This window comes from Dipodomys spectabilis, unplaced genomic scaffold (assembly GCF_019054845.1).
Source record: "Dipodomys spectabilis isolate Male_0828 unplaced genomic scaffold, ASM1905484v1 ptg000119l, whole genome shotgun sequence".
Classification (NCBI taxonomy): domain Eukaryota; kingdom Metazoa; phylum Chordata; class Mammalia; order Rodentia; family Heteromyidae; genus Dipodomys; species Dipodomys spectabilis.
The window spans coordinates 3,428,182-3,444,367 of record NW_024870796.1 but is presented as its reverse complement, the minus strand read 5'-3'; the positions used below and the strand labels follow the sequence as shown (position 1 = coordinate 3,444,367).

Here is a 16,186-nt window from a genome sequence, read left to right as displayed (position 1 = left end):
GAGCTGAGGGATAGCGTCCAGGCCCAGAGTTCAAGCTCCACAACTGACCAACCAAAAAAAAAAAAGAAAAAGAAAAAAGAAAAGTACAGATCCAACAATGAGCCCTCTCTCTACTCCCTGAACTAACCAGAAACAGAATGGCAGCCTCCCTCCCACTTTAGACCACACCGCCCCCTCCCCTTCTCCTGCCTAGGTTTCTCCTGTACTTGGGTCAGCAGCCGCAACATTTAATATCATACCTGAACTTTCCTTTTTCTCACAAACTACAGAACTTAGGTGAAAGTATCTCTATTCAAAGTAGAAAAGTAAAAGATAAGGGCTGGGAAGGTGGCTCAGTGATAGAGCACTTGCCTTGAATGCTTGAGGCCCTGGGTTCGATTCCTCAGCACCACATAAGCAAAAAGAAAAAAGCTGGAAGTGGCACTGTGGCTCAAGTGGTAGAGCGCTAGCCTTGAGCTGAAGAGCTGAGGGACAGTGCCAAGACCCAGAGTTCAGGCCCACAACTGGACTACCCCCCACCCAAAAAAGAAAGAAAGAAAAAAGTAAAAGATAGATTTAAAAGCTTGTTTCTTCAAATTGATCTGCTTCATTGCTTAATATGACACATGTACCTTCTGTTGGTATGTAAAAATGTTTCGTTTTGTTTTTTACATTTTTTTCTTTTTATTGTGAAAATACTGTACAGAGGGGTTACAATTACATGGGCAAGATAATAAATACATTCTTATCAAGCATTGTAGCCTCCTCCTTTGTTTCCCCTTCCCATCCCTTCCCATCCTCCCCCCGCCCCCCCCACCCAATCCTCCCCGCTCCCCCCATGTAAAAATGTTAACCCTTCATCTAAACGTTAACCAAAGCAAAAATGTATATCCTTTTAAGGTTTTTTTTAAATGTATATACTTTTAATATACAACAGATTCTCCCTACTCTTAAACTTTCTCAAATTTGTAAATGTTAGGTATTATCTATTAGCTTGTGCCACACAAAAAAATACAACTGTCACCTACATCTAACTCAAAAGTACATAAACTCAAAATATGGAAAAAAGATGATTTCTACTATTTCAGGAGCTTCAAAGTCTTGGAATCAGCTTAAATACATAAGAGACAGAACTTCATGTAGGAAAGGGAGAGAAGAAATAACCCTATTTCTTACAGAAATAGATTATCCCAACTTATATGATGATATGTGTATACTATCCAATATTCAAAAACAGTGCCCAGATGAAAGGAAAGACTTTCAGAGAAATTTTCCTTAACTTGTGACCTAGGAAACCAAGGTTTGTGGGGGTAATGTTTATGTCAGAAAACCTAATTAGTTACATATAATGTTTTGGGAATCTAACTAGACAAACTAGAAGAATTATTGACCGTATTACAAAATTAAATGAGATAGTTGATTCATTATATATTTGGAAAGAACAAAGGGAATGAAAGTAAATTCTGTTTCTCAGGAAGGCTAAAGAAGTTGGAAGGTGTTCTTTGTTGTGGGTATGTGACGCTGGAGATGGAACCCAGGGCCTTGTACAAGCTAGGCTAGCTAGCCCTCAACCACGGAGCCACAACCCCACTTAGAAGACCTTAATTATTCAGATTTTACTTAGCCAAATCATCACTAATGAGGTATTTGATTTTTAACATATTGGCCAAAGTATCTGTCACGTTAACTAAATCTTAATTTTCTTTAAATATGTCTAAACAGAATATCTCAAAGCATCATTTTGTGGGATTCAAAGGACAGTCCTGGTCAGGCACCAGTGGCTTATGCTTGTAATCTTAGCTACTTGGGAGGCTAAATTCAGGAGGATTGCAGTTTGAAGCCAGCCTTGATTGAAAGAGCTCCCTTCTCAACCAATACCTGGTCTGGGATATGTACCTGTCATCTCAGCTATGTAGAAGCCTGAGATCTGGAGTACTGTGGTTCCAGGCCAGTTCTAGACAGACTTTTCAGTGGAAGAGTGCCTCCTGTCAAGTGGGAGGCCCTAACTTCAAATACTACTACTGTCAAAAAGAAGGAGGGCTGGGAAGGTGGCTCAGTGGTAGAGCGCTTGCCTTGCATGCCTAAGGCCCTGGGTTCGATTCCTCAGCACCTCATAAACAAAAAGAAAAAAGCTGGAAGTGGCGGCACTGTGGCTCAAGTGGTAGAGCGCTAGCCTTGAGCTGAAGAGCTGAGGGACAGCGCCCAGGCCCAGAGTTCAAGCCCCACCACTGGATCCCCCCAAAAACAAACAAACAAAAAGAAGAAGAAAAAAGACAGTTCTTACCTTCTCCCTGTCTTTGGCCTCGTTTTCCCCTTTGAAGTCCGTGGCCTTTCTAATTTCATCAAAGACTGACGTAGACTCTCCTCGGTATAGGCAAGATACACATGGGAAAGGTCTACTTCAAAGGGCTAAAGGGAAGAAACAAACACAAGGCTCTCATAGGAAAGAGTTCAACCAGATTTGGGAGAAGACACAAACAAACATCCAGCAGAAAGCCACAGAACAGAGAAAAACAAAACAAAACAAAACAAATAAACCTCTAAAAATATATTCAAGGCCAGGCGATGGTGGCTCACGCCTATAATCCTAGCTACTCAGGAGACTGAGATCCGAGAATCAGGGTTCAAAGCCAGCCTGGGCAGGAAAGTCCATGAGACACTTCGTTTGTTTTTTTGTTTTTTTGGGTCCGGTCACGAGGCCTGAACTCTGGGCCTGGGCGCTGTCCCTCAGCTCTTCAGCTCAAGGCTAGCGCTCTACCACTTGAGCCACAGCGCCACTTCCGGCTTTTTTCTTTTTGCTTATGTGGTGCTGAGGAATCGAACCCAGGGCCTCTGGCATGCAAGGCACGTGCTCTACCACTGAGCCACCTTCTCAGCCCCAGTCCATGAGACTCTTATCTCCAATAAACCACTCAGAAAACTGGAAGTGGTGCTGTGGCTCAAGTGGTAGAGTGCTCACCTTGAGCTGAAGAGCTGCGGGACAGCACCCAGGCCCAGAGTTCAGGCCCCACAACCGACCAAAAAATAAAAATAAAATACATTTAAAAAAATATATTCTTTTTTTTTTTTTTGTCGGTTGTGGGGCTTGGGCTTGGGCGCTGTCCCTGCGCTCTTCAGCTCAAGGCTAGTGCTCTACCACTTGAGCTACCTCGCCACTTCTGGTTTTCTGGTGGTTTATTGGACTTTCCTGCCTGGGCTGGCTTTGAACCGTGATCCTCAGATCTCAGCCTCCTGAGTAGCTAGGATTACAGGCATAAGCCACTGGTGCCTGGTTAAATATATATTCTTATCCCAAATCTACAATGTATTCACCAAGTTAAGTGAATCAAAAGCCCTGACACACCATACATTTCCTCTGTTATGAGGAAAAAACATTGCTGTTTCTTCTCAAGCTGGTCCTACCTCTTAATGTCCTGTAACTAGAACTACCTGTGGAAAGAAGGCAGACATGTGCAACTCTCTCACCATGACCCACAGAGGTGGTAAAGAGAGGCCTTAGAGTCTCCTCAGGTCATTCCTGTGTCAGAAATGATTAGTACACCCTCATGATAAGCCTGACTATGAGCACAACTGTACTAAATCCACCCCTCCCTTCATTCCCACTGTTTAGCCAGCCACTCTGTTTAGCACAACTGACTAGCAGGTGCCAGGCTGGTAACTCAACCATAATGACCCACATTCATATCAAGAAACAATCGTAATATGGTAATAAAAAAGAAGTCTTACATCTTTCTCCTTTTTATCAGGTACTGGAGTTTGCTTCCTCATGTTATTTCCTGTGTAGGCGACACATTTCTTTAAAAAGAAATAAAAAAGGAAAAGGGGGGGGGGGGGAAGAAATACCTTTATTCAATGAATTTGCTGTGAGGTATCCTGACATTTCACTAGTAAGATGTTAACTTGGATGCTGAGGCAGAAAGGAATTCAGAGGCCCTTTGGTCCCACATAACTCCTGACCCAGACCATTTCTACTAGCGGGAGTCTGTGTTACAGTTAGTGAGAAAAGCATCCTCCATGCCTTCCACACACAGGAATCTGGCTCATCCTCTTGACCACCTCCCACCCCCAGAGCACAGTCTCTAGTCCGCAGGAGTGCTCCAAGAAGATTCCAGGAGAGGATGAAGAATACTCACTAGCTGCCATTCCCCTATGTCTTCATTCCAATGCACGTAGTTTTCAATCATTTCCTTTAAAAAAAAAAAGTCAAAGATAGTCTATTAACACTATTGATATGTCAAATATGAAGTATTTATAGAACTATAGTGTCAGCTAAAAAAGGTAAGTCAACACACAAACTGCATGATACTTTCTTATACATTTTTAAATATGTATTTCTTAGGAATATATGTAGGCGGCATTAAACTACAAGAAAAATAAAGCAAGAATATAAGAACCTATGACTCATGATGATAAGTGTGCTAGGTTAGAAAAGGCAATCTGAGGAAGAAGGTGGTGGAACCATTTGAGTAAAAGTAGCCTTTGTGCGTATGATAAGTTCACTACCAAGTAAGTAACTAAACAAAAGCAGATTATCTAAGGACCAATAATGACAGTGTGCTAGACACTCAAGTAAATTGTTTGTCTCAGGTCCAAAGGAAATTTTTTCAGACAATTTCTAAAAGCTGTATTAAGATTCAAGATAGATTATTTTAAAAATATTTTAAAGTTTATTAAAATGAACTAAAAAACAGAAATGCTGACTAAAAAGGAAGATGCTAAAATTGTACTACTATCCAGAATTAACACCTTTTAGAGATGAATGCTGGTGACAGGTGAGTAACAACGTATATGTACTTCAGGTTGCTCAACTGTGTACTTCAAGTGGTAAATTTTGTGTTATGTCTATTTGATTATACACACACATGAGAAGGAATTAGCATCCATGGGCAGGGAGAACTAGCTAGCATGGGGTTCTGCTTTTCCTATGTATATGATATAGGGTGCTGGATGAATGAACAGTACCTACACCTTGATTCTGACTGCATTTACATGAATCTGAGTTCCTCCAAAGGGCTGAGAAACTCTATTTAAATACTTAATATTCTCAAAAAGAGAATTATAAGCCAGGTGCCAATGGTTCATGCCTGTAAGCCTAGCTACTCAGGAGGCTGAGATCTGAGGATCATGGTTCAAAGACAGTCCGAGCAGGAAAGTCCATGAGACTCTTATCTCCAATTAACCATCAGAAAACCAGAAGTGGTGCTGTGGCTCAAGTGGTAAAGCACTCGCCTTGAGCTGAAGAGCTCAGGGACAGTGCCCAGGCCGAGAGTTGAAGCTCTACGACCAAAAAAAAAAAAAAAGAATTATATGTTAAGAAAGTAAATAACTGAGATGAAATATGGTAGTATTTGTTCAAGAAAATGTTATAGATAATTGAATGTAAATAGACAGCATTAATTAAATTAAGAATTACATTTCCTTGTTCCTCAGCCCCAGAAAGTGATCTAATATCACAGAGACCTTTTCCCTTACCTGGTAATCCTGAGGTATAAAGTTATCAATAATTAGCATCTGAAGCCGAAGCTCCCGGCTAAGTTGCCGAATGTTCTCAAGTAGGCCTTCAATTTCCCTCTGATGTTCTTGTTGGAGATCAGCCATCTGCCAGAAAATTCATGAAAATGTTATGAGCAAATAAGGACAGTTTTACTTGGCATAGATCACTTGTCTATGATGTCCTATGAGAGCTTACCCAAAATAATAGACAAAAAAGTTGAATGGTTATTTTGTAAGTATGGAAAACATATAGAGCAACACTATCACTATTTCAGGTTATTAAATTAGCTTAATAGATAATACTTAAAATGACACCTCTGATAAACATTTTCTTTATTGTAAGCAGGGGACTGGGAATGTGGCTTAGTGGTAGAGTACTTGACTAGCATGCACAAAGCCCTGGGTTCGATTCCTCAGGACCACATAAACAGAAAAAGCCAGAAGTGGTGCTGTGGCTCAAGCTATAGAGTGCTAGCCTTGAGTGAAAAGAGGTTCAGGGAAAGTGCTCAGTCCCTGAGTTTAAGCCTCAGAACTGGCTAAATAAGTAAATAAACAAATAAACTGTAAGCATATCCTTCCTAATTGAAGGAAAAATAACATCTTCCCATGATACAAACTAAAGAAATTCATGACCACTGGGTCACCACTGAAGAAGATACTTAAGGGACCCCTTTATACAAAAAGGAAGACAAACATAACCATGAAAATATGGAACAGAATACATTTCAGATGAGCAGATAAGCAAATGAGGACTAGGAAGGAAACAGCATAACAAAAATAGCAAAATGAATTACTACAACTTTCAATAATAACACCAAATGTAAATGGTCTTAATACTCCAATTAAAAGACAAGGACTGGACGATTAGATTACTAAACAAGATCCAATCAGTTGTTGCCTAGCAGAAATGCACCTCATGGGCAAAAACAAGCACAGGCTTATTACAGTAAGTAGCAAGGATTACAGGCGTGAACCACCGGCACCCAGCTGGAAAAATATTTCTAAGCAATGGAGCTTAGATTCAAGCAGAAGTAGCTGTATTCATATCTGACAATGCAGATTCAAACCAAAATTAGTCAAAAAAGACAAAAGTCTCTTCATATATTGATAAAGAGACAACTCACTGCAGGATACAACATTAGAATAAAAGTAGATTTCTCCACTGAAATTCTAAGAACGGGGAGGGCATGGAATGATGTATTCAAGTCCTGAAAGAACTGCCAGCCTAGGTTATCGTACCGAGCAAAGGCAGCTTTCTTTTTTTTTTTTTTTGGGGGGGGGGGCGGTCTGGGCCTGGGAGCTGTCCCTCAGCTCTTCAGCTCAAGGCTAGTGCTCTACCACTGGAGCCACAGCGCCACTTCCGGCTTTTTTCTTATGTGGTGCTGAGGAATGGAACCCAGGGCCTCATGCATGCAAGGCAAGTGCTCTACCACTGAGCCACCTTCCCAGCCCCCATCCAGGGGTTCTTAATGGATTTTTTTTTTGTCAGTTATGGAGCTTGAACTCTGGGCCTGAGCGCTGTCCCTTAACTCTTCAGCTCAAGGCTAGTGCTCTCCTACTTGAGCCACAGTACCACTTGCAATTTTCTGGTGGTTTATTAGAGATAAGAGTTTCACACCCTATCCTGCCCAGGCTGGCTTTAAAGTGCGATCCTCAGATCACAGCCTCCTGAGTAGCTAGGATTACAGACATGAGTCACTGGTTACCGGCTCTTATTGGATCTTAATCAAAGGCACTGTTTCAAAATTCAGAAGTACATCAGCAGTAATTTCTAAGACATTTAGAGATTATTTAATAATGACATGTACCAACCTCTGATTTTGCAGCCATCAGCATAGTCCACACTTTCTTTAATTTCTTGGTCTTTCCCTGTGCTTCTTCTTGTAAACTGGTATATTTTTCTTCAATATCCAAACGTTCTTGCTATGATAAAAATCGGTAAACTTTAGAATAATTTCCTTTGTTAAGTCACTTAAAAATATATATATGCGCATGCGTGCGTGTGTGTGTGTGTGTGTGTGTGTGTGTGTGTGTGTGTGTGTGTGTGTGTGTGTTTGTGTGTGTGTGTGTTAAGTAACTACTTTATTTTGGTCGGTCGTGGTGCTTGAACTTTGGGCCTGGGCACTGTCCCTGAACTCTTCAGCTCAAGGCGAGCACTCTACCACTTGAGCCACAGCACCACTTCCGGTTTTCTAGTAGTTTATTGGAGTAAGAGTTTCACAGAGTTTCCTGCCCTGGCTGGCTTTGAACCATGATCTTCAGATCTCAGCCTCCTGAGTAGCCAGGATGACAAGCATGAGCCACTGGCGCCTGGCTTACTACTTTTGTGTGCGTGTGGTACTGAAGTTTGAACTCAGAGCCTCCTACTTGTTACGTAGGCGAACTATTTCTTGAGCCATGCCTTTTTTGCTTTAGTTATTTTTCCAGATAGGATCTTGTCTTTTTGCTTGGACTAGCCTTAAACCATTACCTTTTTCTCCTCTCCAGTACCTGGGATTATAAGCATGTTTGGTTTGTTTGTTGAATGGGAGGGGAGTCTTCTCCGTAACTTTTTGCCTTAGCTGTGGTCGTCCTGATCTCTCTCTCCTGAGCAGCTGGGATTATAGGAATGGATCACTATACCCAGGCACAATGTTTCATAACTAGTATATTGAAACAAATCCATAAATTGCTTAAGATTGTCATTAAGATTATGGATATTTGGCTTTTTCACTGGAAAAGTTAATTAGAAAAATTATTAAACTTACCAAAAAGTCATATTACCTCTTTTTCCTCAAGCTCTCTGCGAAGCTGCTCTGCTCTTTTCCTCCTCTCTTCTAACTCCATATTAGATTCTTCAAGAAGTTTCTCTTGCTCCTCAGCTTTGGCCAACAAATCAACACCACCAACAATTACCTTCTTCTCCAAGGCAGATAATTTTTCCAGCAAAGACTGATGTTCTTGTCTATTAATTAAAATGAGAATACTCTAAACTCACTGATCATCTATTGTTTCTGCTAATATTTTCCAAAATTCAGTAAGAATTTGGGTGTATAATTTCAAAGTAGCAATATAATTTATGTGACATCTCTATCAAATTATACCACTGTGTAGTATTATTAAGTTCATTACTGAACTATGATTTGAACTCATGAGTATTTTCCCCTCCCACACAGAGATTAGTTAAAACAGATTTAATGTTTAGAAATGTACAACGTACATTGGACTTTGCACCCATGACTGGAGACAACTATCAAGCATTTAACTATTATTCAATTTTCTACTTACAAATCCAACAAAAGACACTAGGGAGATTTGTAAATCCATCCCAACTCAACGATACTCACTGAGCTTTAAGAAGATCTTTTTCCCGTTTCTCTAATTCAGCTCTAGCCTTGTTTCTTTCTTCTTCTTCCATGTCAAGTTTTGTTTCAAGTGCTTTTCTCTCTTCGTCAATTTTTGCTTGCATCTCAACCATCTTATCTGGGGAAACTTTCTTTTTACCTATTTGAGTCATTTAATTGCCATGATCAATAAATCCATTCAGTGTTTCAGACACACAAATTATCTTCCATATAGACCTGCCTGTCTATACGCAATTATACAAAACCAATAGGTAGTTTACCTTTTTCTTTCTTTCTTTCTTCTTTCTTTCTTTTTTTTTGGCCAGGCCTGGGGCTTGAACTCAAGGCCTGGGCACTATCCCTAAACTTCTTTTGCTCAAGGCTAGCACTCTACCACTTGAGCTACAGTGCCACTTGCAGCTTTTTCTATGTCTGTGGTACTGAGGAATCAAACCCAGGGCTTCATGCATGCTAGGCAAGCATGCTACCACTAAGCCACATTTCCAGCCCCTAAAACAATATTTCTCATTTCTATTTATTATGATCCTAAATATGTTCAAACTGTTGCCCACTTGGTGCAATAGTACTTAAGAACAACAACAAAAAAATCAGTGAAAGAGAAGCAAAATAATCGTGCAGAAAAATAAGAAAAAAATTAATAGGAAAGCCGCAAAAAAAGCAAATTTGTATCCAAAATAATACACAGGCAAAAAAAATTGCAACGTGAGTTTTCGGTTAGTTTTTCCTGGTAATTAAATACAAAGTCAAGTGGTTTCTTCAATTGTTAATATCTCCGCCTAGAATCTAACCTCTGCTGATAAAAAGAAAAATACCTGAAAAATAATTTTGAAGATACATATGAATATACTCTTTCAGGAATCATGAAAGGAACAATTAAACTCCTTAAGACAATATATAAGAAATCTTAAGGGTTTAAAAGAGATTACCTCCATTTCTACAGAACTACAATTTTAAAACAAAACATAAGCCACGAAACAATCTAAAAAGTGAGTAAAAAGCACTGATCCAGGTTCATGCTTTGGTATGGTGTGATTCATTGCATTCCAAGTCCGGATGTGAGTCTATTGATTCATTGTTCACAGTTCCTTGTATTAAACCTTTTGAAATACACTGCTAAAAAAATAATCCTTACAAGTGAGTTAATTCCTATTGTCAATGAATTCTTAGAAAGAATTTCCCATCCATAATATGACTTCTTGCTGAATGTGCTAGCTTAAGCCTGTAATCCTAGCAGCTTTTGGAGAGATCAAGGGACTACTGTTTAAGGCCAGGCAGGCCAAAAAAAGAAAACAAAAGTTCAAAGATTTCATCTCAACCAATGGCTGGGTGTGGTAGTTGAGCAGAAGCATGGAAGAATCACAATCCAGCCTGAAGTGGAGCTGTGGATCAAGTGGTAGAGCACTAGCCTTGAATACAAGGAGCTCGGGGACAGCACCCAGGTCCTGAGTTCAAGCCCAGGACCTGCCCCCCAAAAAAGAAAAAAAAAGAAGTATCACAATCCAGGCCAGCCCAGATGCAAAATGAGAGTCTATCTCAAAATTAACCAACTCCCAAAGAGGCTGACAGAATGTCTCAAGAGGCAGAACATCTGCCTAGCACGAGTGAGGCTTTGAGTTCAAACCTCAATACTGTCAAATAACAATAATGAAAATAATACCATTTCTTAGAAATATGAAGGAGAAAAGTGTAAGTTTAGATTTATAGAAAGTACATGCATGCTAAAAGGCTTCCACCTCTGAGTTACAAAATATTTAAAGAGGGCTGGGAAGGTGGCTCAGTGGTAGTGCGCTTGCCTTGCATGCCTGAGGCCCTGGGTTCGATTCCTCAGCACCACATAAGAAAAAAGAAAAAAGCCGGAAGTGGCACTGTGGCTCAAGTGGTAGAGCACTAGCCTTGAGCTGAAGAGCTGAGGGACAGCGCCCAGGCCCAGAGTTCAGGCCCCACGACCAGACCCCAAAAAAAAAAAAAAATATATATATATATATATATATTTAAAGAAAAGTGGAAAATATGCTGAAACATTCATCCATATACATATCTGTATATATATGGAATATTAGTAGGACAGAGGAAATACTGGGATCAACATATGAATACAAGCACTTTTAGGCTTTTAGGGTTTTGTTTTGTTAGTAGCTAAAATCATAGTTTCAAAATCCATTAAAAGGCAGTAAAATAAAAAGATTTTATGTGCAGAAATATAAAAATGCATGCCTCTTGATGAATTAACTTATTCCATGAATTACATTAGGAATGCAAAACCATTCAGGTAATTTTTCCAAACTTATGCTTTAGCAGCAAAAATGTTACTACCCTATTATCTTCATGAAGACAACATGAATAGGTAGCTAGGGTAGTTGTAACATGTTATTGAAGTAATTTACTATGTCAGCCAACATCATGCTGACAAATTATTATGTCTCTGAATACCATTTTAAGTTAAATATATACCAACTTCCTACCCAGACATGTAAAAACAAGGCATCCCTAAAAATCACTTGTTTGTTGGTTTGTTTTTTATCCTTTGTTCACTTGGATGACGGAAGCTTTAGCCTTCAGAAGGGAAGACCTGTTAGAATCCTCAGGATGCTTTAATCTAGGGGCACAGGGACTCAGGGAGAATTCTGCACTCTGGGAGCGCAGAAGAGGACCTGCCATCTCAACCTTAAAAGGATTTTGATTCCTCAAATGAGAGAACAGAGTACATGCTTTTTCTTTTTTGCCCCCACTATGGTCCTGGGTTTGAACTCAGGTCCCTGAGCTTTTTTTAGCTCAAGGTCACAGCTCCACTTCCAGCTTTTAGATGATTAATTGGATATTAGAGTCTCACCTCACAGAATTTCCTGCCGAGGCTGGCTTTGAACCTTGATCCTCAGATCTTAGCTTCTGAAATAGCTAGTATTACAGATTTGAGCCACTGGCACCTGACTTTTTTTTTTTTTTTTTGGTCAGTTGTGGGGCTTGAACTCTGGGCTTGGGCGCTGTCCCTTAGCTCTTCAGCTCAAGGTGAATGCTCTACCACTTGAACCACAGCGCCACTTCCAGTTTTCCGATGGTTAATTGAAGATAAGAGTCTCATGGACTTTCCTGCCCAGGCTGGCTTTTAACCACGATGCTCAGATCTCAGCCTCCTGAGTAGCTAGGATTACACTGGTGCCTAGCACATAGGTATTTTGTTGTTGTTGTTGTTAGTCGTGGGCCTTGAACTCTGGGCTGGGCCCTCAAGGCTAGCAGTCTACCATTTGAGCCACAGTGCCACCTCCGGCTTTTTCTGTTTATGTGGTGCTGAGGAATCAAACCTAGGGCCCCATGCATGTGAGGTAAACACTCTACCACTGAGCCACCCACCTTCCCAGATGCAATATATGTATTCTTTTAAGATAAAAAGGGAAGGCTTGGTGGCAGAGCACTTGCCAAGCACACACAAGGCCCTTGGTCTCAATATCTGCTACAAAAAAAAAAAAAAAAAAGACAAGCAAACAAACTCTTCATATCAATCAAATGAATCAGTAAAGAAAAAAATCATAAACAAAAAATATCCTTCATTTTCTAAAACCACCTGATAAAATTTAGCACAAAATTTCAGACAAATATAGTCTAAGAGGTAATGTTAAGAGCCACAGAGTATTTAATCAAGCCAAATAGAATTAGTAAATCCTTCACTTGCTCTTTATCCTATGCTGAGTAAAACTGTGAGGGTTAACTCCCAAGGGAGAGCCAGGGAGGAACTTTAAGGGAGTGAGAACTGAATTAGGCAACAGGCACCTGACTCTTAAAAATGGAGGAAAATGGCCGGGTACTGGTGGCTCACACCTGTAATCCTAGCTACTCAGGAGCCTGAGATCTGAGGATTGTGGTTCAAAGCCAGCCCAGGCCATGAGAGTCTTATCTCTAATTAGCCACTCAAAAAACAGAAGTCGAGATGTGTCTCAAAGTTGTAGAGCACTAGCATTGAGCAAGAGAGCTCAGGGACAGCACCCATGTTCTGAGTTCAAGCCCAACAACCATCAAAAAAAAAAAAAAGGAGGAAAGTGTTTGAAAGTCAAATTACATTTGTAATTGTATTTCCAGAATTTGATTTAATGAGTCTGTAAGAATTTAAAAAACAAAATTTTAAAGTTGAAAGTGTTTTTAACAATACAAAATATAAATACTTACCTTGTAAAAAAAATTAAAAATTGAAAGCATTATGTACTTAGCTAGTGAAGTTCTTTGTAAGTAATTGTACCAAGTGGAGTGCAAATCAATCACACCAACCTGCTTGATCTTGCAATAAGAAGTGGTAAGCAAATCGCAGACAGGAGCACAGAGATGAGGAGGGAAAAAAAAGGAAAACATTATTTCCTTTGTAAAACAAAGAAAATGTATATAATAGCATTCTTTTGTAGTGTCAGTATAGAAATAAAACAAATCATTATCAAAACTGAAAGCGTTCACTTAAAAACAAAAAGAAAGCATATTCAATGCAGTGAGAGGTAGAATTTAAGCAAGAGTGTTAAGATAAGTCTAAGATTATAACTCAGTGTAGAGATTACACTGACTCCCAACCCCTGGAAATGGAGCAACTCAGCACCATGTGGTTATGCTAATGGCAGACATGGAATTGGGAATCTGCGAAGACCTGACAAGTCATCTAAGACAGCAAAGCAGAGAATTAGGCCAAGATCAAAAACTAGTAAATTAAAAGTAACGAAATCCACATTGTTCATTTCCAAATTCATTTCCCAATTCAATGTTTCTTCAAACATAAAGATCCATTACAGGTGTCCACCATTTTAAGAAAGCCCAACAGTAAAATTTTGAAACAACTACATGAACAAATTAGTTTATAGCAATTTGCACTAAATATCACTTGATTAACAAAACAACTTAACAAAGAATTTTTTTTTTTTTTGGTGCCGTTCCTGGGGCTTGAACTCAAGGTCTTGGCACTATCCCTGAGCTTTTTAAAAAATTTTTTTTGCTCAAGATTGGTGCTCTACCACTTGAGCCACAGCTCCACTTGCAGCATTTTTTGGTGGGTAATTGGAAATAAGAGTCTCATAAACTTTCCTACCTGGGCTGGCTTCAAACAATGATCCTCAGATCAGATCTCAGCCTCCTGAATAGCTAGGATTATATACATGAGCCTCTGGTACCCAGTTTAACAAAGAATTTTTAAGGACAGCTGGCTCACAAAGTATTTGAGTTTTCCAATTTGATTTATAAGCATTTTTTTTTTCAGAATAAAAGACCATTTGTTACACACATAAAATGAAGTACACCTGTATAATAACAAACTTACATTCAACCTATTAATAGACTCTCAAGGGCAATTATAACAATGAATCTATAAAAGTAAATGACAAGTGATGATTCAAGCAAGGGACACCTAAAAGGTCATTCATATATTTACAGGAAGGGTATGAACACACAGTTACATACAGCTACATACAGCAACCACATGCTGGGACAACCACCTCTTCACCAACACATCCGTGTCACCACCAATAAAAGGTTATATGCTGGACATGTGAAGAGCAGTTAAATTTTCTTGAATTGATAGCCTACTTTCACATAACTACCTTCTCAAAGTGGTAAGCTTTAAAATAGGAAAATGAGTTACAATGCTTCATACTCAGACAGACATTCCTCACATTTCAGTCTACAAAACTGCACCTCTACCGGGTCTCTACAGCAATTTCATATATAATGCAGATTATCCTTTGAAATGAATTGTTTTGGAAACTTGCTTAAGAATTATCAGTAGACAAAAAGTTTTAATATTCTTGAAATTCTTCTTCTAGAAAGCTAAAACAGTAAGAACAGTAAACATTTTTTTAATTAGTTTTGGAGAAGGTGAATACATAGATAATGCTGTAAAAGACAGTAAGCTGCAAACTGGTAGAAAAAAGCATCATCTCCCTTTTCTTCTGTAAATAAAATACTGATAAATAAAATTAAGTAATTTCAACTTAATTGAGGTGTACAAGAAAAAAAATCCTTTATGTTTGAAGAACATCTAGATAGATTCATTGTAAATTTCTTCATGTGATTGTGAGTTCTAATCACATCTTAGACAATTTTTAAATCAGGTAAGTCAGAAATAAGGATAAATGTCCATTTGAAATAAAATACTATTCAATTGATATTTCCTTGCTAGAAACTTCACATCTTTAGGAGCATCGATCTTAAGCCACTGCTAAGAAGTGGACACCAAGATGTAAAATGTTTCTAACTGTACCCTGTGTTGGGCACAGATGTACCACGAAATGTAATTTGTACTTTTAGACATTCAGGATCTGTTGTTGAATATCCTTTGTACTGACCAGAATTAAAAATGTTTAGCACAAATAAAAAATAAGAAATATTCTTTCATACAGCTTACTAACTCTCTTTACATTATCTCAACTGCAGAAGCATGAATCTCTCTTCCATTGTCTCAAACATAAGCTCAAGCATATGTTTCAACAATTATGGTTAACAGGAAGCAATGAAAGGGGTGGGGAGTTGTCACATGCTTTGTTCTACTGGGACGTCCAACATGTATTCGTCAAAATGACAGGCAGCGGTGTAGCATTTCTCAAATGAAGCCCATGGATTATGGAAAAGCCCAAGCTCTGTTAGAGAATTGAAGAGCTACCACTCACTAGGCAAGAACTTATCCAGAGGTTTCTCTATGACAGAACATGTGGAGTCTGAACTACTGCTGCTGCTACTGCCTGGAAGACAAAGAAGTGAGCCCAACGGAAACCAAAGAGAGAGGAGACAAGAACATGAACACACATACAGAGAAAAATTCAGTTCTGGAGAAGGAATTTTAAAGAACAATCACATTTTTTAGGGGGCGGCGGATTGGTCTTGGGCTCTATTCCTGAGCTTTTTTTTTTTTTGGCTCAAAGTTAGTGTTCTACCACTTGAGCCACAGCTCCACTTCTAGCTGCTGCTGCTGCTGCTGCTCCTCCTCCTGCTCCTCCTCCTCCTCCTCCTCGTCCTCTTCTTCTTCTTCTTCCTCCTCCTCCTCCTCCTTTTTTGGTGGCTAATCAGAGGTAAGAGTTCCACAGACTTTCCTGCCCAGGTGGCTTTGAACCAAGATCCTCAGATCTTAGCCCCTTAGGTAGCTAGGATTACAGGCATGAGCCACTGATGTCCAGCTGCCAATCAAGCTTTGTATTCAAGAATCAAAATTCACTTTCCCTTAAAATCAGTCTTGGGAGCAGTCCATCTATCTATATTCATTACTTCATAAAGCTATATGGAGAAATTAGAAACTGAGTTTCTTTAGATGCATAGTGGACAAATACTATGACTCAACTAAACATAATTATTCAGAGGTGAAGTGGAGAGAATTAAAAAGGAAATAAGTCATTTAGTGAGATCTAAATCTCTCT

At 39.3% G+C, this 16,186-nt stretch overlaps 1 protein-coding gene across 1 annotated transcript in view; it reads right to left on the bottom strand.

Annotated features, from left to right (window-relative positions):
- Kif3a (kinesin family member 3A) overlaps positions 1-16,186 on the bottom strand; it is a 45,245-nt gene that overhangs the window by 2,092 nt on the left and 26,967 nt on the right. Inside the window, exons 10-16 of the mRNA XM_042688846.1 lie at positions 8,799-8,955; positions 8,236-8,416; positions 7,285-7,395; positions 5,452-5,577; positions 4,113-4,166; positions 3,706-3,774; positions 2,264-2,388 (exon numbers count right to left, since the gene is read on the bottom strand). Of these exons, the coding sequence (XP_042544780.1) occupies positions 2,264-2,388; positions 3,706-3,774; positions 4,113-4,166; positions 5,452-5,577; positions 7,285-7,395; positions 8,236-8,416; positions 8,799-8,955 (823 nt within the window). The remainder of the gene's footprint in view (positions 1-2,263; positions 2,389-3,705; positions 3,775-4,112; positions 4,167-5,451; positions 5,578-7,284; positions 7,396-8,235; positions 8,417-8,798; positions 8,956-16,186) is intronic.